The following is a 25,010-nucleotide window of genomic DNA, read 5'->3' on the forward strand; positions in this document are numbered from 1 at the left end:
TGAGATGAGACAGATTTTGCCCCTCCCCCAACAAGGGAAAATTGGACAAGCGTTTGTAGCATCAAAAGACACATGCAAAAAGGATAAAAAGGGCAGTGAAAGTAGTTTTTCATTGCTGAAATAGTAAATCCTTCTATCCAAAGGCAAGCCTAAGTCCTCCTCCTGCATTATAAAATGTTATAGTTCCACTTATATGCACAACTTCATCTGTATTAGCCAAAATGAAACCAGAGAAAATCCCATATTCTCAACATATTGCTCTCCATGAAAATGGTACAAATCCTATAAGAAAGCACAAACAACTTACAAGCAAATAAACTTGATTTGCATAGTTTAATAACCCAAGTATACCTCTGTCTTTGGCTGCACCTTCTTTTGTTGAGTTCTCCAGTTAAGTTCTTTGTGTTCTGGGGTAATAACATGGGCAGATTGTTTTGGGGAAACTACTGCAGATTGCACTCTTCGAGGTAATGCCTTTTGAGTTCCATTCTTCTGTGTATTAGATGGAGAGGTTACTCGATCTTTTTGTTCATCTGGTGGTTTTAGTGTATTAAGTATTCCTGTTGGAGAGGGAGATAAACTATTCTGGATGCTTGAGAGGTTTTTTCCTTTAGAATTATCTGATTGTTCCCATTCATTTTCACCAAATGCAACACAAATCTGAGGTAGTAAACCTTGACTTTCAACATCCTGTAAACTCAGTAGTTCAAATTTTCCATCCTTTTCCATCAACACTTCTTTGTCCTTGTTTTTATCCTCTTCCCACTGTTTTCCTGTATCATCAGCTTTTTGAGCATCATTTGAAATGTGCATTTGAGACATCTGATCTGTGACCTCTCCATCATTATCTTTTTGAACATCATTTGCAATATACTTTACAGACATCTGATCTATGACTTCTTTGTCATTGTCTTTTTGAACATCATTTGAAATATACTTTATAGACATTGGACTTGTGATCTCTCCATTGTCTCTTTCTATTTCAACAAACTCCGCAGGTGGGACCTCCAAGTCAACTAAATTGTCTTTGAACTTCAATCTGCGTTCTCGATTTTGATCCACAGGATCTTCATCCTTCAGTTCCTTGTTGGCCTGCTCAATCTTTTCCATTATGTAGCGCTTTACTTCTTCACTCTGTTCTTCATCTTGCTGATCCTCCTGCTTTAATTCCTGGAATGAGCTTTCATTGACTGTATCTGATATGGGAGCAGAAGTGATGGTGGTAAGATCTCCTCCTTCTCTAGCCTTTTCTGTATCATTATGTAAACCTTCATTCAATTCATGTGATTCTTCTGTTTGACTCCCAGAATGTTTCTCATCCCCTACACTTTCCCTTGCTGCTTCTTCCTCATTATTTAGCTCTTTATCAATTTTGGCTTCAATGTTTTCATCTTCTTCATAATCCTGTGGAGAACCAGATCATTCACCCAAGTAAACCTTTATTTTTATTCATACAATGTTCTTGACAGTACGGGAAAGAAGATCCATTAAAATGTAATGGCTACTTAAACTCTTTTACAACTAATATAAATTATATCTAGTCAAATTACATCTATCTTAAGAATAAACTCTCTATTCATTGCCAAGGACAAAAAATTCAGTACAGATTAAATCTTAAATACTCAAAGTAGTAAGAAAACCAAAACAAGTGAAATTATGGGAAATATCGGGAGCAACTGGAATGCAAGAAAGAAAAAGGATTATTGAATGGAATAAAGGACAACTGTTTAATTTTTAGTTCAATATAACTGGAAATAAACTTGTAACTGAGAAAGAGGGAAGAAAAAGGGTTGGAGGATAAATACGTGGAAGGAAGGGGGGGAAGGAGAAGAGAATCGGAAGAGAGAGAGTTACTGCCTCATGGTTCCAGAGACCCCTGTTCAATCCTGACACTGAGTGTTATCTGTGTGGAGTGACAGCGCGAATTAACTCTGGTGCTTCAGTTTCCTCTGAACGAGATGCTAGTTGGTAGGTTAATTGGCTGCTGTAAATTACCCCTAGTTTAGGTGAGTGGCAGGAGAACAAGAGTGAGGGGCGTGGGGAGGGGTTGATGGGGGTGTGAGAGGAAGAATGCGATCAGTGTAGGTGGGTGCTCAATGGTTGGTGCTTGATGGTTGGTGCAGATACAGTTGGCCAAAGGACCTGTTTCCATGTGGCAGCCAGCCCTGCGTTCAGACCATCAGTTTTGAGGTCTGACAAAAAATTAAGCAGATTAGTGGTAGAGGCTTGTGTATTCGGAGAAACTGAAGATATTTCAAGAGGAACATTCATTATGGCAATGTTGATTAAAGGCAAAAGGTTAAAATACATAAAAATATAACATATACAAAGAAAAAGGATTGCTTGATAAAAATGGGTAATACAGGAAAAAGTTCATTTTAGGAAAATATATCATGGAATGTGACTTCAAACAGCAGTTTAACTTGATCATAATTAAATGGGATTGAGATGTTTCCCTGCTTTAAATTTTATTTTTAATACTTTTGCACATGCTAAATTAATTTTAAAAATATTGGCAACAGATTAGGTTGAAGTTCATGTAACTTTCCATTTTATTTCCAGTCATATATCTGACAATTTTACTATACTTAGATTAAAGCAACAATCCTATTGGGGAACATGACGCAAAGGTTAGCATATATGGTTCCAGGAAAGTAATTATATCCCATTAGTATCACAACATATGCTTAGAATACATAATTAATTTCATTTATTACCTCTGGATCTTCATCACTATTTTTTGTTTCTTCATTGATCAGCCAATCAAGGTCTTTCTCAAAGTCATCTTCATATTCTTCAACTTGTGAAGAAACACTATTCTCTTCACTCATTTTTGTTCAGCAATTCCTTTAAGATTGTAGGAAGAAGACAATGAGAATAAGAGTACCATTTAAACCACTATTACCTTTTTTTTAACTAAGAGATGTGCAGGATTTCATGACACAAATATACTGTATATTAACATAGGCCAACTAGCCATAACTAGTGGCAGAGGTTATTTCAGATGCACAATGATAACACATTTTCAATCTCCATGAGCACAGTTATAGCAGAAAGACCTGCTCTGAGTGTCATGTCAGGGGCCTACCAAGACCAACTTTAACTCTCACCAAGAGACTAATGAAACTCATGTAGAAAATCTAGGAGCTGCCCTGAATAGTGCCAGATCTTCTGGTTTACAGGAGAATTTCTCTAACATTCCCTGCCAGCCCTTTGACTAGTGACTAGCAATTTAATCAGATAGCAATTTTTATGCACAGGTTGGCAATGAACGTTCTTCGTTCAGGAAAATCAGGCTGAGGGTGCACACTCTCTCCACTAAGTCAACATCCATTAGAAAAGGAATGCTTCAAAGGATGAGAATCATCCATTTCACATAGTTCTTCATAAGTATTGGTAGCCTCTTCCTAGTAGCATTTACACTCCTTCATAGTTAATATACTGATGATTTTGGGTCAGAAACCCAAGCATTTAAACCTAACAGCAAGATGGTTAGAATAAGAAAAGGACAATGAAATATTAAATAATGACAATGAGAACATTGCTTAATTGTTGTCTTCAGATGCAAAGAAAATCCATATTTTTATGTAAACCAAAGGACAGCATTTGCGCTCAAGAGACACGTAGAAGTAATTTTTATTGTGCTGTTCATAAATCTCAGTTGAAAGGCAATAATTACCAGTCCTGGCTACTTCAAAGTGACTTTGCATGCTGCTTTGCTATGTCCTTGGGTCCCACTTTGTCTTGCTTATATTTTCTGGAGCTTCTAGTTGATCATTTTCAGGTATGTTGATGCTTTGCCCAATTCCCATTTTTTTGGTGAAATATAAATACACCATTATAATCATACTTCTCAAGTATACACTATGATGCAACCCCTCCAAGTTTTTTTTGAGATGATGCTCCTCAGCGTAACTTTTCTGTCTTGTTGAATGTCATGCAATTATTCTCATTTACAGCCAAGATCAAAAAGCATTGAGAAATTCATCCAATACCCATCCATCTAGTTCATTATTTCTCTGGAAGGGAGCTTTAATGTTGAACAATCATGAATAAGAGCTACAAAACCATTCTGGATATATGGCATTAATATTACAAGCTATCTGCAAACTGACTAAGTATTATATTGTTGTAGGATACTGGTTGGTTTGAAGGAACCTTAAAGGGCATAGAGACAATAATAAAAATCAAAAGAACTGAAGATTCTGGAAATCTGAAATTAAGAACAGAAAACTCTAACATTCGGCAGGTCAGGCAGCATCTGTGGAAAGAAAAACAAAGCTAACACTTCAGGTCAATGACTCTTCATCAGAGACACACTTAGGATTCTAACAATATCAAATAGTCTTTTTACTGTTGAAGATCAAAACTGTAAGATGGTAAAACAAGTAACATATTAGATTTCACAGAATATCAACAATTCTGTAAGGTTATTTTGTCGTCACATATAAATAGCCGTGGATAATTCCAATCCTCTTCTGCTTGCATCAAGATGTTTATTTATTCTGTACACAAGAGTTATTACTTTATCTATTTGTTTCTTGAAACTTTTTTAAGTTCCTGCTATGTTGAACTAATAATATCTAATGTAAATTCATTTGTGATGGTGATGTAACAACCTTATAGCTAAACTTAAAAGTGAAACAATAGAGGCTGGAAGAAAGTGGAATAATGATAAAAGGGGAATGCAAGTTTGACTCAACTGCCAGTAACATGTGCTCTTCAGTAACCAGAATCAGAAACAGGTTTAATATCACTGACATATGTCATGAAATTTGTTGTTTTATGGCAGCCGTAGAGTATAAGACATAAAAGTTTAAAAAAAAGAGGCACCGCCTCTTGAAGACATCCTCAATGGTGGGAGAGTTGTGCCCATGATGGAGCTGGCTGAATCTACAACCCTCTGCAGTCTCTTTCGATCCTGCACATTGGAGCCTCCATATCAGGCAGTGATGCAACCAGTCAGAATGCTCTCCACTGTACATCTGTAGAAATTTGCAAGAGTCTTTGGTGACATACCAAATATCCTCAAGCTCCTCATGAAGTAGAGCCGCTGGTGTGCCTTCTTCATGATTGCATCAATGTGTAAGCATCTTTTGTAATCTGTGTTCCAGATGAACATGTTTTTTCACTTACCCTTAATAAACAACCCGTTTAATCATTCTTGACAACTAGGTATTTGAGTATGATTAGTTTAGTTAATATTTATTCTTTCATTTTAACTGAATTATATTATTTCTAATCTTATGTATCTCCATGGTAAGTAGTACATTGCTATTATATAAGATTTTGTCCACCATTATTTCTGTCTCTGATTTTAGCCTGTTCATTCCTAGTAACCTAGTCACATCCCTACATTATCTTATTTAATATCCCTGTAGACTATTTAAATATTTTTGATGTTCTTTGTTAATTTAATTTCATATTTGGAAGCTGGCTATGGTGTAATGGAGGTGAAACAATGAACATCAGATGCTACAATGTGGTTGTGCCCCAAGTGTTCAAACGGAAATGCTACGCAACTCCACAACAGTAAGAATGGATGCCAAACTCTGTGCAAAGCCCTGTGCAAGGTTGGTGCTGCACCTGTCTATGTTCGGTGACACTGCACAGAGCCAGTATTTATTGCCTATCTCTAAATGCCCTTGATAAGGTGATGGTGAGCTACCATCCTGAGCTGCTTCAGTCATTCTGCTTCAAGGTAATCACATAATAGTGTTGGGTAGGAAGTTCCACGATGATGAAGGATCGTCAATATATTTCTCAGTGAGGATGGTGTGCAACTTGAAGTGGAATCTGCAATATGGTTTGAGCTCATCCAGGCAAGTGGAAAATATTCCATCATGCTCTTGATATGTAACCTAGATGGTGGAAATGCTTTGAAATGTCAGGTGAGTCACTCGTTGCAGGATACTCAGTCTCTGACTTAACCACAGTTTTTATGTAACTGGTCTAGTTGAATTTATGTTTAGTGGTTGGGATCTCAATGATAGTAATGATTGAATATCAATAGTAGTTGGTTAGATTTTCCTGTTGGAGATGGTTATTGCCTGGTACTTTTCTGACACAAATATTACTAGCCACTTATCAGCGCATGCCTGCATGTTATCTAGGTCATGCTGCACGCAGACATGAACTGTGATCTGCTGTGAATTGTGAACGAAAATGAACATTGTGCAATCGTCAGTGAACATCTCCCCCACTGACACAATGATGAAAGAAAGATCATGAATGAAGCAGCTAAAGATGACTGGGCCTAGACACCACACTGAGGAACCCCTGCAGTGATATGCTGGGCATGGGATGATTGACCTCCAACAATTGTGACCATCTTCACTTATGTGAAGTGTAATTCTTAACCATTGGAGCAATTTATGCTTGATGACCAATGACCAAGGATAATTTAATTTATTTTGTGATTTACAAAGATCTTTTAACATAAATATCTCAAAATACTTCAAGGAAACCACAGAGAAAATTGAGTCAAAGAGGTACGATGTTTGGGGGAGTGCTATCTTAAAAGAAGAGGGAGAGGTAAAAATGTGCTATAAAATAACATAAGTTAAATACCACATTTGAAAACCAAAACGTCAGCACAATGCCAGAGTAACTGAAGCAAACAAAGTAAACACCAAGCTGTATTATGTTGCATGTCTATACTCGTACTCTTAGTAAATAATGGCATCAATGAAATGTTCACATGCATAAATACTGCAGTGAGGTTCTTCTTGTGGTTATTATTAGAGGCAAGAGGTTTACTGCATTTGCACAAGTATAAGAAGCTGAACTCTATATTGTCAGTAGTCCTGTCATCTGGATTTGAAAATTTATAACACAGTGTCAACAAAGTAAACTCACTAAAATATACAATTAATAAAACTTGCTTACTCGAGCATTACCAAAAGACTTGGCTCAGTGAATTAGGGATGTCAAAATATCTTAAAAGGTAAATATTCCTTGATGGGCACTTTTGATTATGCTTCCTTTGTCTGTTGTTTTGATAAAGTAGCATGAAATGTATTAACATCAAATAACTAACTGAACTAGTGCTCCTTATAAGTAAATATCCACATGATCTGAAAAGACCAGCAATTGTGAGCATGGTTAGCTAATGTGAGGCTAGAAAATATTTAAATGTCTGAATTAATGATATAAAAACCCACTAGAGGACAATATACACTCTACTCATAAAATTTAAAGAATTATGTGGCAGAAAAGAAACTACACTCATGGAAGCATATGTAATGAGTGGTGTGCTACAGGGACATTGACTTTTTACAGTATATATAAACCACCTGAATGAAAGCATCAAAAGCACAGTTGTTAAATTTGCAGATGGCACAAAGATAGGTAGGAAAGTAAGGTGCGAGAAGGATACAAGGTTACAAAGAGATATAGATTATATAGTGGACACAGATTGTCAACTTCGGTAGGAAAAATAAAAGCGAGGCATGTTGTTCCATTGATGAGAGACTGCAGAGCTCTGCAAAGCAAACATATCAGGATGTCCAAGTACATGATTCTCAAAGGCAAGTATGCAGATAATTATGCATGCTAACGAAATGTTATCGTTTGTTATTAGGTGAACTGAATACATAGTAGGGAGGTTATACTTCACTTGTACAGGGCATTGGTGAGACCACATGTATACAGTTCTGGTCTCCTTAGTTAAGGAAAGATGTTAATACATGAGCAAGGAGGTTTACTGTACTAATACTGGATTGGGTGAGTTATCTTATAAGGAAGGGGTGGACAAAGTAATCGTGTATAGACTGGAATTTAAATTTGAGAGGGACTTGATTGAAACATACAAGATCCTGATGGGGTGGATGCTGAGCGGATATTTCCTCCTTGGAAGGAATTGCCCATTTAAAGACCCCTTGAGTCTTTGGAATGCTCTTCTTCAAAGGGCACTGGAACCAGAGTCTTTAAATGTTTTTAAAATGAAGGGATTTAGAGATACAAGGAGGTGAATGGTTATCAGGGGTAGGCAGGAATGCAAAATTGAGGTTACAATCAGATCAGCCATAATCTTTTTACATGATGGAACAGGTTTGAGGGGGGAAGTGGCATACTCCTGCTCCCAATTTGTACATTCTAATGTTAGACTATTCACAGATCATTTTTATCCTCCAGTAAAATAGCACATGAAGCAAAGAGTCAAGACTACATTTATGTAGTAACTTTCATAATCTGATACTTGGAAAATGCTTCACCACTAATTAAGAACATTTAAAGTGCCAGCATTTTAAAACTGGAATATTTGCATACCAAGGTCCCATAAACAGCAATCACTTTTGGTGATGTTGCTAAATGACAAGTATTGGCAAGAGTATTGGGTGAGCTTTCCTGCTCCTCATTGTAGGTATTTGAGAGGTAAACAGGACTTTTGTTAACTGTCTCAGCTGAAAGACAGCAACTCTGGCAGAGAACTCCCTCAAACCTATACCGATGAGTCAGCCTAAATTACCTATTTAACAATCTGGGTTGGGTCTTGAACTCACAACATGCATACAAAGGTATGGCAAGAAGAATATTTCAATAATTGCCAAGTACTTTATTAACAATGGTTGCCAAAGAGGATATGAAACTGAACAAAACTGAAGGCAGTCATAATCTCTACAAAATGGAGATGCTGGAATCTAGAGCAAAAAACAAGCTGCTGGGAGGAACTCAGCAGGTCAGGCAGCATCTGTGGAGGCAAAGGAATAGTGGAAACCCTGCATCAGGACTGAGAGTGTAAAGGGGAGGTAGCCAATATAAAGAGAGGAGGAACAGGAAAGCAACAGGTACAACCAGGTGAGGAGAGGATGATGTGCAGATGGAGCAAGGTGGGGAGGGAAGGGTGGAGATACCAACAGGGGCTGGGAGGTGATAAGTGCAGACCACAAAGGGCTGCAGATTATGGAATCTGATAAGAAAGGAAGATGATGAGTGGAAACAGATAAGGGAGGGATGGTGGGCAGATGGGAACAGTAGGGGGAGAGGGCAGGGGTGCAGTGGGATGATTGTGTTTGGGTGATAGGCAGATTGAACTAAGTGGGGGAGGGGTAAGAAACTGGATAACAGAGAGCTGGGTGAGTTGAAAGAACGGTGAGTGTGAGAGGACCTGGGTGGATCAGTAGGAGAGAGAAAGGAACAGAGGGATGTTTGCATTTGGCCTCAACCTGGCAGTGGAAGAGGCAGAGGACAGACAGGCCGAGGTGGGAATGGGGAGGGGAATTTAAATGACTGCAACTGGGAGCTCAAGATGGCCATTGTGGACAGAGTGAAGCTGCTTGGCAAAGCGGTGGCCTAGTCTGCACTTGGTCTCACTGATGTAGAGGAGGCCACATCGAGAGCCCCAAATACAATAGACAAGGTTGGAGGAGGTGCATGTGAATCTCTGCCTCACCTGGAAGGGCTGTTTAGGTCCTGGATGGTGGTGAGGGAGGAAGTTAAGAACAAGAGTAGCTCTTCCTACAGTTGCAGGGGAAATTGCCTGGGGATGGGTGGGGACGGATGAGTGCACCAGGGAGTCACAGAGAGAATGGTCCCTGCAGAAAGAGGTGATGAAGGGAAGATATGACTGGTGGTGGGATCATGTTACAGCTGATGGAAATGACAAAGAATGATGTGTCACATGCAGAGGCTGGTGGGATGATAGGCAAGGACCAAGGCAACTCTACCTCTGTTCTGTCTGGGGGCAGACAGGGTGAGAGCAGAAGTGCAGGAGATGGAGGAAGTGTGTGTGAGGGCTCCATCAACTACAGAAGAGGGAAAGCCTGAAAAAGGAGGACATTTCAGATGTCCTGGAGTAGAAAGCCTCATCATAAGAGCAGATACAGCGGTGACAGAGAAACCGAGAGAAAGGGGTGACATCCTTACAGGAGACAGGGTGGGAGAAGGTGGAGTCTTAGTAGTTGTGAGAGTCACTGGGTTTATAGTAAATGTCAGTGGATAGTTGCTATCCTGAGATGGAAACAGAGAGATCTGAAAAGCAGAAAGAGTGTAAGAAATAGTCCAAGTGAATTTGAGGGAAGATAGTAATGAAGGTGATAAAATTGACAAGTTCCACGTGGGTGCAGGAGGTAGCAACAATGTAGTCATCAATGTCAAAGAGAAAGAGTTGTGGACTGGTGCCAGAGTAGCTATGGACCAAGGACTACTCCAATGTAGCCAACCAAAAGGCAGGTGAGTGCCCATGGTTACACCTTTGATTTGCAGAAAGTGAGAGGAATCAAATGAGAAGTTGTTCGGGGTAAGAACAGGTTCTGCCAGGTGGAGGAGAGTGTTAAGTAGGACGAACAGGTTGGATCTATGTTCTAGAAAGAACAGATGGTCTGGAGGCTTTCCTGATGGGAGGTGTATAGGGACTGGACATCCATGGTGAAGATGGGGCAGTGGGGGCCAAGGAATTGAAAGAAATCTCAACAAAAATGATAGTTAAATTTAGTTGTTTGTATACTGGTAAGGAAAGGACAATACCATTTTGAAGAAAAAAAGGCACTGAGAACATGTAGGTCAACAGATCAAACTGCCAAATAATAAACAGGCAAAAAACACACACATATGATCTTTTTTGTGCTTTCAGAACATCCCAAAATAACTTACTTTTGAAGTGTTGGAATTTAAAAAGTGCAACTGCCAATTTGCACAAAGTGAACAATCCTAAACAACAATGTGTTAAAGACCAGGTAACTATTATGGAATCATAGAGTCATACAGCACAGAAACAGGCACTTCGGCCCAAATGGTTCATACCAACCACAATTCGCATTTAAGCTAGTTCCATTTACCTGCGTTTGGCCCATATCCCTCTAAACCTTTCCTTTTCATGTATCTGTCCAAGTACCTTTTAAATGTTGTTAATATACCTGCCTCAACCACTTCCTCTGGCAACTCATTCCATATACTGACCCCCCTATTAATTTTCTCCCCATTCACCTTAACCCTTTGCCCTCTAGTTCTGGATTCCCCAACTGTGTGCATTCACCCTATCTATGCCCCTCATGATTTTATACACCTCTATAAGATAACCCCTCATTCTCCTATGCTCCAATCTTTTACTGATGTTAACTGAGGTATAAATATCAACCAGGACACAAGGAATAATTCACCACACTTGATCAAATTAATGACATGGGATCTCCTATGTCCAACTGAAAGAACAAAGAGCTGCAGTTTAACAACTCATCTGAAAGATGCTACCTCCAAAAGTGCAGCACCCTCTCGATTTTGTGTTCAAGTCACATTGGCAGTTGCTACCTTCAATAACAACAACAGTTATAATAAATTTAAATAATTTATGCCAAATGTTGTATTATAGGATGCACAGATATTTGAAGGACAAAAGAACTAGAATGATGAAAAATATTTTTTAAAAGCTGTCATTGTGATTAATGTAAAAATCTGAATCCTGTTCAAAAGAGATTTTGATGCAGTGTTCTTCTAGACCAATGTAGCACCTAACAACAGTAAATTCAGAAAATGATAATTGGGAGGGAATGAATTATAGTGACAAGCCAGAAAGAGGGAGATAAAAATCACATCTAGAAACTAAAAAGTGATAAACAGCAAAGTGGTGGTTCCATCTAAATTTAGTTTCTTCAATATTCATGTGATTATAACTGCCAACAATTAATTATGCGATAAACGGGATGGGTGGATGGATATTTCAAAATGGTTTCGTCAGCAACATCCACTTCTCAAACTTAATACGTAAATGTTTGCTTATAATTTTTGTAAAATTTAAAAATTGCATACAATAATTCTATTATAATGTGAACTATGTTACTCTCTAAAATTATAAATTCAATATCAGAAGAGTAGCAGTTCTCCATTCTCTCGTGTGATCTTTCACATCAGCTCCACTTTTTTTTTGTATTAATCCCATCTCCTTTGATTTCCATAACATCTAAAAATATATAAAAATCAACTCAATAACCCTACATTTGATAACCACACAATATTCCGCCAGATATTTTGAAGATTATCATGCACCCAATTGTATCACCCCTCTTAAAGCAAAGATCAAAGCGAAGCCAGGAGGAGCTTATTAATAATTAAGTAGCAATTTAAAAATTCAAAAATGATCGCTCTTTTTCATAATTCAAATCATTTGCAAATGTGTATGCGACACGGCGTGTTTTTATGTGACATAAACTGCATTGCTGCATCATTAGATACAAATCTATTGCTGCTGTGGAGCTGGTGCTGACAGCTCTGCCCTCAAACATTGTCTCTCCGCTGACTTGCTGAGTGTTTTCTGCTTTATTTCCAATACCCAGCACCCGTGGGGTGTCCTGGGACACCCGCGCTGTCGGCCACAGGCCGTCCAGAACACCGGATGGTAATGGCTCCTCCTCCTCCTCCTACCTGATCATGGCGACCTGGCTGCACCGTGCGCTCACCCGCGATCCTCCCGCCGTCCCCGCTGCTGCTCGAATGCCGCGTTCAAAATGCGTTCTCTTCGCAACGGCTGCCGCGCGCCAGCCCGGATTACCATAGCGACAATCCCTAGGCAACGGAAACAACCACCGAGTCACGTGACGCATGAATGGCTGGGGTTGAGCTGCCGGCCGGGTTTGCCCAGCGCGCTGGTGTGCTGGGTGTCGGCCCTTCGCTCTCTGTCCCAATCTTGGACGGCGGCGGGAACTGATTTGGACGCTGGCAGAATCTTGGCTATAAACTGTGAAAATAAATAATGGACACTGAATTAATTCAGCTCCAGGACAACTATGCAATAGTTCCTTATCGTGGGAATAATATGAGGAAATAAGGGTTGCCTATGCACAGTTATAGCAGCCTTAGATGCAAACCCCTGTGAATATAGAATAGTACAACACAGGAACAGACCCTTCGGCCCACCGTGTCTGTGCCAACCATGATGCAAAATTAAAATAATCCCGTCTTCCTGTACATGATCCACATCCCTTCATTTCCTGCATAGTCATGTCCCTATCTAATAGCCTCTTAAATGTCATATCTGCTATCACTATCATATCTGTTTCCACGACCACCCTGTGCAGCATGTTCCAGGCACCTACCACTCTCTGTGTAAAAAACTTGCCCCACGCATGCCCTTTAAACTTTCCCCCTCTCACCTTAAAACTATGCCCTCTACTATTCAAGGTGAAGTGGTCCCCTTTGCTATGGCGTCAAATAGGCAAGTCAAGCAGGGTTAACAGGTGGGGATAATGGAATCAAAAGGAAGATGGCAAAGTCAGACAGAAATGGGAAGAGGCAGGAAGAAACAGCAACTACAATAGTCAAACCTGTTCTCCTATTCAGCTAGATCATGGATATTCTGTACCTCAGCTCAATCTATGGACTTTTCAAATATACCTTGTTTCCAACTCCCTCTCAGTTCACGATCCTATACCTCTGTAATTTTCAACGATTCTTCCAAACAAAAACAGAAGATCCGGAAACACTCAACAGGTCAGGCAGCATCTGTGGAAAGAGAAACAGTTAATGTTTCAGATGGAAGACCTTTCGTCAGAACATTTTAAGGAGCTGAAACATTAACTGGTTTTCTTTCCACAGAGAAGATGTGGTGTATCAATGAGTAGAAACAAGGCTGAAGAGAAATGCATAAACGTGGGAAATGATAAACTGACTGAGAGGAAGGGTAGAGAGTGCAAATCCAAGAATAAATCAGCAGGTAAGGCTGGAATTACAAAAACATGAAAGGACAAAAACTAAAAGCTCTGTTTCTGAAAGTGCAAAACATTTAAAACAAAACCAATGAAAAAAAAGCGCAAACAAAATAAATGAGTACAATCAGATAAGTATTACAGAGAAATGACTGCAGGATGACATACCATGGGAGTGGAATGTTGAAAAGTACATGATATTTTGAAGGATAGGAAGCTAGGAAATGGTGAAGGAATGGCTCTGTTAGTTAATGATGTCTTAGCACAATAGAGAGGGATGATCTAAATTGAGAAAAACAAGATATGAAAGCAGTTTAGATGGAAAGGAAATATAGTAAAAGCAAGAAGTCACTTATGCAGGACCCCTGACCATAACCACATGGGAAGACAGAGGTGGTACTAAGCAAATTATTGAAGCTGCTGAGCCCTCAGGTCCTTGTGGACTTCATCTTTGGGTCTGAAAAGAAGTGGCTAATGAGATATTAGATGTGATGGTTTTAATTTTGGAAAATTCCCTAGGTTCAGGGAGGTTCCGTTAGACTGGAAAATAATGAAAGGAGCTCTGTTATCCAAAAAGGGATTGGGGTTGGTAGGAAACAGAACAGGAAATTACAGGCCAATGTTAGAGACTATTATTAAAGATGTTGTAGCAGGGCTATATTTTAATGCAAGGAGCCTATCCAGTAAGATAGATGAACTCAAAAAGCTTTAATTACCACATGGGAATACAATGTTGTTGCCATCACTGAGACAGGGTTGAAAAGTGGGCAGGACTGGAAAACCAATATCTTGGGGTATATCGTTTTCAGGCAAGACAGATGGGGGTGTAAATGAGGAGGTGGCATGGCACTGTTAGTCAAGGAATTCATTACTTCATTATTAGGGGAGGATATTCTAGAAGGCACTTCAAATGGATAGAGGTTAGGAACAAAAAAGGTGTTGTCACTTTACTGGGGCTGTATCAACAGAAGATAGAGGAACAGATATACAGGCACATAGCAAAGAGATGTAATAAAAATAGTGTTATAGTACCAAAGGATTACAATTTCCCATATATTAACTCAGAATGCCTAAGCATAAAAGGCACCGAGGGGTCAGAATTTTTGAGGTGTGTCCAAGAAAGCTTTGATAAGATATCTTTATTAGTCACATGTACATTGAAACACACAGTGAAATACATCTTTTGCGTAGAGTGTTCTGGGGGCAGCCCACAAGTGTTGCCACGCTTCCAGCGCCAACATAGCATGCCCACAACTTCATAACCTGTACGTCTTTGGAGTTTGGGAGGAAACCAGAGCACCCAGAGGAAACCCATGCAGACACTGGGAGAACGTGCAAACTCCTTCCAGACAGTGGCCGGAATTGAACCCAGGTCACTGGCACTGTAAAGCGTTACGCTAACTGCTACACTACCGTACCTGACAGAAGAGCTATGTAGACAGACCAACATGGGAAGGGGCATTACTGAATCATCTTGGGGAATGTAGCTGGTCAAGTGGAGGGAGTGTCAGTGGGGGGAGCATTTTGGAGAAAGTGACCACTACTCCATATATTTCAAACTGGTTATGAAAAAAGATAGGAATAGACCAGGAATAAGGGTCTTAAATTGGGTTAAGGCCAATCTCATTAAAATAAGACAAGACTTGGAAAAGGTAGACTTGAAGCATTTATTTGCAGTTACGTCTCTGTCTGCACAGTGGGAAAGTGTTTAAAGAAGAAATAGTGAGAGTACTGGGCCAATATGTTCCTGTAAGGGTGAAAAAAAAAGAGTAATAAGTACAGGGAACCCTAGATGTTGATGGATATCAAGGGTTGGATATAGGGAAACAAAAGGGGTGGGGAGGCCCATCAAGAGTATAAGAAGTGTAGGGTGATGCTTAAGAAGGAAATTAGGAAAGCCAAGAGGGGTCACAAAATATTACTGGCAGGCAGGATTAAGGTAAATCCAAAGGCTTCTTATAAGTACATTAAGGATGAAAAGAATAACCAGGGAAAGAGTAGGGCCCATGAAGGACAACAGGGGCAATCTGTGCATGGAGCCAGAAGGTATAGGTAAGGTCCTAAATGGATACTTTTCATCTGTATTCACAAAGGAAACAAATTTTGTAGTTGGAGAACTCAGTGAAGGGGTAAGGGAAATTCTGGTGCAAGTCTCTTTAAATAAAGAGGAAGTATTGGATGCCATAAAAGGCGTAAAAATGGATAAATCCCGAGGGCTCGATGAGATTTATCACAGGCTGTTAAGGGAGGCAAGACTCTGGCAGAGATTTTTAAATCTTCACCAGCCACAAATGTGGTATCAGATGACTGGAGGATGGCAAATGTGGTTCCCCTTTTCAAGAAGGGCAGTAGGGAAAAGCCTGGTAATTACAGATCTGTGAGCCTGACATTAGTAGTGGGGAAGTTATTGGAAAATATTCTGAGGGACAGGAACAATGATCAATTGGAAAGGCAGGGACCGATCAGAGATAGCAAGCATGGCTTTGTCAAGGGCAGACCTTGTCTGATCAACTTGATTGAATTTTTTTGGGAAGTGACAAATTGTATTGATGAAGGCAGTGCAATAGACGTGGTTCACATGGACTTCAGGAAGGCCTTCAACAAGGTCCCACATGGGATACTGGTCCAAAATGTTCAGGCCCATGGGATCCATGGAACGTTAGATCTATAATTGGCTTGGAAAAGAGAGATAGAGGGTGATAGTACAGGGTTGTTTTTGTGATTGGATGCCTGTTCCACACCAATCGATACTGGGACCCTTGCTTTGATTTGGATGTGGATGTAGGAGGAATGATCAGTAAGTTCGCAGATGACACAAAGATTGTTGACAGTGTGGAGGGTAGTCTTAGCTACAGGGTGATATTGATGTATTGGTGAATGGTCTGAGAAATGGCAGATGGAATTTAATCCTGATAAATGTGAGGTGATGGAAGTAGTAATGAAGCTAGGATATACATTCATGATGGTACAGTCCCAAGGAGTATGGAGTAACAGAGGGACCTTGGCGTGCAAGTCCAGAGATCCCTGAAGGTGGCAGCACAGGTAGATAACATGGTTTTGAAGGGATATGAGATACTGGCCTTCATTGGTCGGGGCACTGAATACAAGAGCAGGGAGGTTATGCTCCAACTTTATAAAAGATTGGTCAGACCTCAGCTGGATTATTACATTCAGATCTGATCACTACACTATAGAAAAGCTGTGATAGTGCTGGAGATTCACAAGATTGTTACCTGGGATGGAGCATTTCAGTTATGAGGAGAGGCCGGAGAGGCTAGGTCTTGTTTTTCCTGGATCAGAGAAGGTTAAGGGGGGGTATGATTAAGGTGTATAAAATTATAGCTGAGGCTAGCTGCTGAAAAAAAGCGCACTCGCTGGAAAAACAGCACCAAAGCAACACAGGAGGACAGTGCCTTCAAGTGCAGTCGCTGCAGCCAAGACTGTCACTCCCGTGTAGGCCTCTACAGTCACAACAGACGCTGCTCTACCACTACCGACTGAAGCAAGACTCTCCATGCGCAGATCCATGGTCTCACGAGACTAACGGATGCCACCATAAAATTATAAGGGGTATAGATAGGATAGACATCAGGAAACTTTTCCTCTTATCAGAGATGAATAAAACTAGAGGGCATAGATTTAGGGTAAAGGGTCAGAGATTTATAGCGAAACTGAGGGGAGCGTTTTTCACCCAGAGAGGGGTGAGCACCTGGAACACATTGCCAGAGAGAGGTGGAAGCAGAATCACTGACAGCATTTAAGAAGTGTCTAGACGAGCACTTAAATCGCCCAGTCATAAAATGCTAAAGATCAAGTGGTGGGGTGCATACCAAGACAAATCTAAGTTGCAGCTGGATGACCAAGAGATAGTGAAAGAGATAATGTGGTCCATCCATAACATGAAAACGTGCTGGTCCTCCAGCATAAAGAACTCTCTAAGACTGAGTATGGGCAACCGGCACACTCCAAGGAGTATGTTCTGTGGGAAACTCTAAAGGAAACTATGACCTGTACTGACAGAGGAAGTTTGCTGTGTAATGTCACCCTGATCAGATCTCCTTTGCACACTGTGTGAAGAACATGGCCTATAAGGTGCTTTCAAAATAAAAGTGAAAACTCTCAGTGCAGGACAGTAATGTGTGAAGATTTCTACAGATGTACAGTGGAGAGCATTCTAACTGGTTGCATCACCGCCTGGTATGGAGGCTCCAATGGGCAGGATCGAAAGACGCTGCAGAGCGTTATAGACTCAGCCAGCTCCAACACCAGCACAACCCTCCCCACCATCGAGGACACCTTCAAGAGGCAGTGCCTCGAGAAGACAGCATCCATCACTAAGGACATGCCCTCTTCACGTTACTGCCATTGGGGAGGAGGTACAGGAGCCTGAGACTCACACGCAACGTTTCAGGAACAGCTTCTTCCCCTCCGCCATCAGATTTCTGAATGGTCCATGAACCCATGAGCACTACCTTTGTAACTCATAGTAATTTTTATGTCTTGCACTGTACTGCTGCCGCAAAACAACAAATTTCATGACATGTGTCAATGATAATAAACTTGATTCTGATTCTGAGATATTAAGAATAAGTATATAAAATGTTGCCTGTGTTCATATAACTTTCTGCTGAAAAATACATACACAATTATATCAAGTTTCAGGTTTCTCTGTAAAAAATGCAAAAACTTTCTTGAACCATCCCTGCTTTAAAGGCCTTTTACCTTTTTATCTGCCAGCTTTTGGTTCCAATCCATCTGGATCTGATCCTCTTTCAACTCAATGTAATTAGCTTCCTTGTTTTTCGACAACGCTAAACCTAATCTTGTGACCACTGAAACCAGTCCCAATTGCCACTTTGTTCTCCAGAAGCTGTTCCAGTACTGCATCCTCTCTCACAGGGCTAAAATTATACTGATCATTCATACACATTTCTGAAATGTCTTCCCCTATTTTGTTAAAGAGAAAATATTATTGTCCGCTGGAATCACAAAGCACCAATGAAGCACTCTATGCAAAAAAAATCAAGGCCTTCAGGATTTATAGATTATTTTACTAGAATGGTATTAAAGATGAAGGGTTTCATTTACATGGCAGAACTAGAGAATTTTTATTTAGACCAAAGAAAATTACATGGAGATGTATTCGATGTGTTCAACATTTTTGGTTGGATAAAGTACATGCTTATTTTCTCTGGTAAGAGGGTTAAAAGCACAGTTGAAGTAACTGGCAAAAGACCCAGAGGCAAACTGAAAATTTATTTTGTGTGATGAATTGTAAGGACCTGGAAGGTACTGTCTGAAAGAATGACGGAAGGAGAATCAGTGGTAACATTCAAATAAGATAAGAACTTGGAGAGAATTTTTGTAATCACTTGCAGAAAGAACAGATGATTGAGACAAATTGGGTCACTCTCTCAAAAAGTCAGCACAGACACTTGGACCAAATGGTTTCTTTTGTACTGCATATAATTATAATATTTTAATACTAAAGTGCTAACATAGGTTAGCTCTTTCTATAATTATAGAACTTTCTCTTACTATCACAATCATTCACCATAAACTTTTTTTAAAAAATTCAGGTATCTAATGGCATGCCCAGGCACAGTTTAACCTTAGCTTTGCAGTGGACTTGAACCATACTCCTAGAATTAAAGGTGGCCAGAACAATAAATGGCAAAAGACTACCTCCTAGAGGTGTTTCATATCTTTACATTCAGGGAATGAAATTGTCAAAATGATTCCTATGTTACAAAAGGTAGAGAAGCTAAGCAGCACTATAATAATATTTGTACAAAATTATTCTGGTTAACAATATAACCAGAGAAAAAAAGGCATTTATGTGTTCAATCTCAGGTCTAAGGCTTAAGAAATCAATGGAGTGGTGAAACTGGACATGACATAAGCTTGAAACTTTTTAAGCCCTTGATTCTTAGTATGATTTGTTTATTCAGTTCTTATTATATTTGCAAAGTGTGAAAGAATGCTGTTCAAATTCAATCACAGAGAGCCTGCTCTGTTTTTCTTTCCCAGGCATTATAATGATTAATTATCATGGGAAAATTTTGTGAGGATCAAGTTGATAGATTGGAAAAATGCCAGTGTTGGTACCACTGAAAGCACATTCATTAGCACATTTTTATTAATCTGATACCATTCAATTCAAAATTGTCATTGAAGGATATTGTCTGCATGTATAATGGAATGTGCATATGTAAACAAGCCACAGTGCAATATTGCCTATCGTTCAAAAGAGGTGAAATAGCAGAACCGATACTGGGTATGTCCAGTAGCTGCAAAACATAAGTACGTGGTTTTCAATGTTCAAATGGGACTTATGATGCAAATTTATAAAGACAAGGACAGACTGAATGATTTTAAAGTGGGAACTGAATTATCTGTCTGTAGCCTCAGCAGAAAATCAGTTTAATTCGAGGGAGTGGTCTTTTGATACTTCCATTGATTTTCCTGCCATATTAGTGTGCATGATTACAGGGTGAACTCATTCAGAAATTTCCAATGTGTAAGTTTTAACTCCCAGGCAGCTGGAAATGTCAGTTAAAATTTTAAATGAAAATGAGAGGTTTGGGAAGTTAAAATAGCAGTTGATTTTACACTGCATTCCTGCCTCACTTGCACTTAATGGTGTTATATCTGCTCAGTTTTCACAGCATCAGTCTGCTTGCTTCAGGCAGTTAAAGGCCTTGTTAATAGTTAAATATAAAAGAATTTTTCTTCTTGGGAATTGAGATGAACTTCCTCTCTGGTTTTGTGGGTTCCTAAGTGGTTGATGCCAATTTGAAACCGCAGATTCTTGCACATATGGGGCAAGTGGTAATGGAAGAGCAGGTAGATGGGCAGTTACTGAGGTGCTGTGCCCCTTCCGCTACCTATATGGGATCTCCATGTGCTCACGATGCATGGCTTTGAGGTTTTCAATGTCAGTCGCTCCTATTCACGTGGGACAGAGATTCCCAGGAGTCAATGGGGATGTTGTATTTCTTCAAGAAGGCATTGAGCACATCATTTAATCTTTTCCTCTGTCTGCCCAGTAATCTTTTTCTGTAAAAGAGCTCAAAATAGAGTATCTGTTTCAGGAGGCTAGTGTCGGGCAGGACAATGATATGACCCAACCGATTGAGTGTAACCCAGGGCCCCAATGCCAGGGGTGGTGCCTGGGAGAGGGCACTGACATTAGTTTGTGAATTTGGAGAGTTTTGTGGAAACAACATTTGGTAGGATTTTTCCCATGGTTAGAGATGCCTGCTGAAGTGAGTCCTGGTCTCAGAAGCATATGCCTGAGTATGATTCACTGCTGCTCAGTAGACCATGAGTCTTCTCCAGGTCTGAGGTCTTAATCTTCAAGTATCCTTTCCCACAATTGTTCAAAGGTTGTACTGGTGTATTGAAGGTGTGGTGAATTTTACCTTCAAGTTCTGCCTTCATCAAGAGGTGGCTCCTAAGATGTGTGAAGTAGTTCAAAATTTCCAAGTTCTCACCTTGAAGCCTTGTATACAGAGGGCAGTTAGTGCAGTAGGGACAGGTTGATAGAGGACTTCTGTCTTACTGATACTGAGTGTAAGGCCCAACCTCTCATATGCTTGAAGCTCAGCGTCTGACAGTGCACAAATGCAGGTGTCATCTGCATACATCAGCTTGACTACTTGACTCCCTTGGTTCCTGAGAATAGTCACCAGCTTCCTATTAGTTCCAATGATTAGCTTCACCTTCATGGGATGATTCTTGGAGGTGAAGAAAGATTGAGAAAAGTGTTGGGGGGAATGACACAGCCTTGTTTGACTCCAGTCTTCACTGAGAATGATCTTATTTTGTATACCAGTTGGTTAATATCATGGCTTGTGTGCCCTTGTAGATGGACACAAATTTCTGTGGGGGAGATGAATTACTGTGGGCAGCCAAACCTGAGGAAGGTGATCCACAGTCCCTTACAACTGATGGAGTCAAAGCTTCGGTGAGGTCAAGAAAGGCCATGTAGAGCAGCTGGTACTACTCCTTGCATTTTTTGTGAACTTGTCACGTGGAAGAGACTGTGCCCCTGGATAGACAGAATCCACACATTGATTCAGGGAGCAGTTCTTTGGCCACTAAGAGGAGGTGGATGAGGAAGACCCCAGTGATGATTTTCCTTGAGGTGAACAGCAGAGTGTCCCCTCTGTAGCAGCTTCAAATCCTTGACCTCTACCACTTAGAAAGATAAAGTGATTTACAAGGACATCACACCTGTGGATTGATCTAATAACATTTTTAATAAATGACTCAATGAGTATCAACCTTCAACTAATTGGTGTTGGATAACGTTTCTTTTGATAAATGTTTAATGACAATACAAAAATAGACAGTCTCACAATTGTTTGATAAATATACAGTATCTTTACATGAGAAATGACCTAACTCTCACAGGGTCATCAGATCTATCTCAAAGACACCTGGATACTCTGCACCAAGAAACTTCTATTTCTGAGCATTCATGCAAGAGACTATTCAAAGTAGAATCTTGGAGGAGGAAATCAGAGGTTTAATCTCCTACTCCACTCACCACCAATACTTACAGACCACTAGTGTGTAAATCAGAATAAGTCTGTGAATGGCATATCAGTATCCCATGCATCATAACTAGAGAGGGGAGATATGTAAAGGATCAAGGTGGCTTCATATTAAAAACCAAAATATAGAGAAATGTAAATGACACTAAACTTTAAGTACTGCACAGTATTACAGAAAGAACAATGAGATATGACTGTAAGGTGGTGATGTTATGGACAGTGTAGACAGTGAAATATGCACAAATTGAGTGGATTGATCCTTGAATGGCACAATTGAGAGGGCAGCTTGTCTCTCATGAATCTTCTATCAGCATCCACGGAGAACGCAAGTCAGAAACTTGGAAGTTTCAGGATCTCAGGTTGCTGATTTACTGCCTTTGTAAATAGAATCAGTCACGTGCATATTCTGCAGCCTGAAAAAACTGCACAGTAAGATGCATGGGATCCATGGTGACATGGACCACGGTGACACGGTTGATGGGTCTTTCTCTGGTTGGAGGTCCATGACTAATGGTGTTCTGCAGGGATCCATAGAGGGACCTTGCTGTTTGTGATGTATATAAATGACTTGGATGAAAATGTGAATGGGTGGGTTAGAAAGTTTGCACACAGAGATTGTTGGCATTGTGGATAGTGTAGAAGATTTCTAATGGATACAGTGGGATATGGATCAGTTGCAGATGTGGGTGGAGAAATGGCAGATGGAGTTTAATCTGGGCAAGTGTGAGATGTTGGGAAATCAAATGTAAAGGGACAGTACACAGTTAATGGCAGGACCCTTAACAGCGTTGATGTACAGAAGAATTTTGGGATCCAAGTCCATAGCTCCCTGAAAATGGCTGCACAAGTTAATAGGGTGGTAAAGAAGGTGTATGACATGCTTGCCTTTAATAGTTGAGGCAGAGAGTTCAAGAATCAGGAGGTTATATTGCAGCTTTATAAATCTCTGGTTAGGCTGCATCTGGGGTATTGCATTCAATTCTGGTCACCCCATTATCGGAAGGATGTGGAGGCTTTGGAGATGGTACAGAAGAGGTTCACCAGGATGCTGCCTGGATTAGAGGGCAGGTGCTATAAGGAGAGGTTCGACAAACTAAGGTTGTTTTCTCTGGAGTAGCAGAGGCTGAGGAAAGACCTGATAGAAGTTTATAAGACTGTGAGATGCATAGACAGACAGCCGATATCTCTTCTGCAGGATCGAAATGTCTGATACTAGAAGGCATGCATTTAAAGTGGGAGGGGGAAAGTTCAAAGGAGATGTGCAGGCAAGCTATTTACACAGAGAGTGGTGAGTGCCTGGAATGCACTGCCAGAGGCAGATATGATAGAGACTTTTAAGAGGCTCTTAGATAGGTGCATGAATATGCAGAGAATGGAGGGATATGTACTATGAGCAGGCAGAAGGGATTTATATAATTGGGCATCATTAGTTTAATTAGTTTGGCACAACATCATGAGCCGAAGGGCTTATTCCTGGGCTGTACTGTTCTATGTTCTACGTACAGAGGGTTTTGAAGAAACTAAGACTTGCAATGATCAAAGCTTGGGTTGGGGTAGAGTCATAGAGTTGTACAGTGCAGGAAGTGGCCCTTTGACCCACCTCAGTCATGACGACCTTTTATGCCCACCTACAGTAATCCCATTTACCTGCATCAGAGGTTGGGGTCCATACCATCACCAGTTTGTTCACTGATGTACGCGAGAGAATGGGCCTTACACAGAACATCTGCAAAACAAAGGTCTTCCAGCAAACATCGCCCACTGCACAACACTGCCCCCAACAATAAGGGTCCACTGCAAGGTCCTGGAAGACATGAGAGCCATCCCTCAGTGAAGGCAGACATCAATCACCTCAGAACTTAAAGAACTGGAAAGCAAGAAGCTCATCCCATCCTATATCTAACAAGATAATAAAATCATCCCCTGGAAGACAGGCATTTTAGGTCAGTTTTACTCTCGTAATCTTATTTACAATCCATTGTCAAAATTACACATATTAAGCATCGCATATGGATGCAGTGCCTCTCTGAATCTGAATAAAAGCACGCTATCTGCAGGGCACTACCACCCCCAATGTCGAATGGCCGCCATTCAGTTCAATCGATGGCGCTGTTCCTCAGCAGTAAATAATGCTGTCCCGCTGAGGGGTCAAACCACCTGCTGCTGACCCTCACAAGAGGACAGAAGATTTTTTTTATCTGTCAGGCAGGCCACGTTATTTATAAACGCACACTTCGGAGAACGCTGTGTGCTGCAAAGTGCTGTTTCCCCTGTGCATTGTGACCAGATACAGGAGCCGCCCACTGAACCATTAATGATCAAAATAAGTTAACCATGGTGTAAAAAGAAAATCAAATGAAGCCACATAACAACATCGTTGCCGCACAATTTTAAAAGAACAGTATTTTAAAATGCATCCGTGAAATATATTTCCTTTGCAAGACATTGTACTGAATTACATTAATACTCAATACCTTGGAAAAAATACTGAAGCTGGATTTTTTCATGAATCCATGTGTTTTCACATTTCACGCTGCCGCGAATAAATCATCAAATCAATCTCGGATTTATTTTAAATGCAGAGTGAAACACCATTATATCCCTTTCAATGACAGCCAGATAGTGTTACAGGCTTACTTATCCAACAATGAACTCTCTCGCTGGCCTCCTGAGTATGACTCTCATGGTCTAAATAAAGCAGAGCGGTACAATCACCCCCTCCGCCTGCCTGCAAAGAATTCTCTCCTCATTCCTTAACCTTTCCAAACAGCGTCAACGTGACAAAATGGAAACATAATCTGCGCTCGGCGAC

At 40.4% G+C, this 25,010-nt stretch overlaps 1 protein-coding gene across 3 annotated transcripts in view; it reads right to left on the bottom strand.

Annotated features, from left to right (window-relative positions):
• Positions 1 to 12,451, bottom strand: part of ccdc181 (coiled-coil domain containing 181) — a 29,901-nt gene extending 17,450 nt beyond the window's left edge. For all 3 annotated transcript variants that reach the window (XM_052014130.1, XM_052014131.1, XM_052014132.1), the window contains exons 1-3: positions 12,358 to 12,451; positions 2,718 to 2,847; positions 352 to 1,404 (exon numbers count right to left, since the gene is read on the bottom strand). In XM_052014130.1, coding sequence (XP_051870090.1) covers positions 352 to 1,404; positions 2,718 to 2,831 — 1,167 coding nt within the window. In that variant the 5' untranslated portion in view covers positions 2,832 to 2,847; positions 12,358 to 12,451. The remainder of the gene's footprint in view (positions 1 to 351; positions 1,405 to 2,717; positions 2,848 to 12,357) is intronic.
• Positions 12,452 to 25,010: the final 12,559 nt, after the last annotated feature.

This window comes from Pristis pectinata, chromosome 4 (assembly GCF_009764475.1).
Source record: "Pristis pectinata isolate sPriPec2 chromosome 4, sPriPec2.1.pri, whole genome shotgun sequence".
NCBI classification, from domain to species: domain Eukaryota; kingdom Metazoa; phylum Chordata; class Chondrichthyes; order Rhinopristiformes; family Pristidae; genus Pristis; species Pristis pectinata.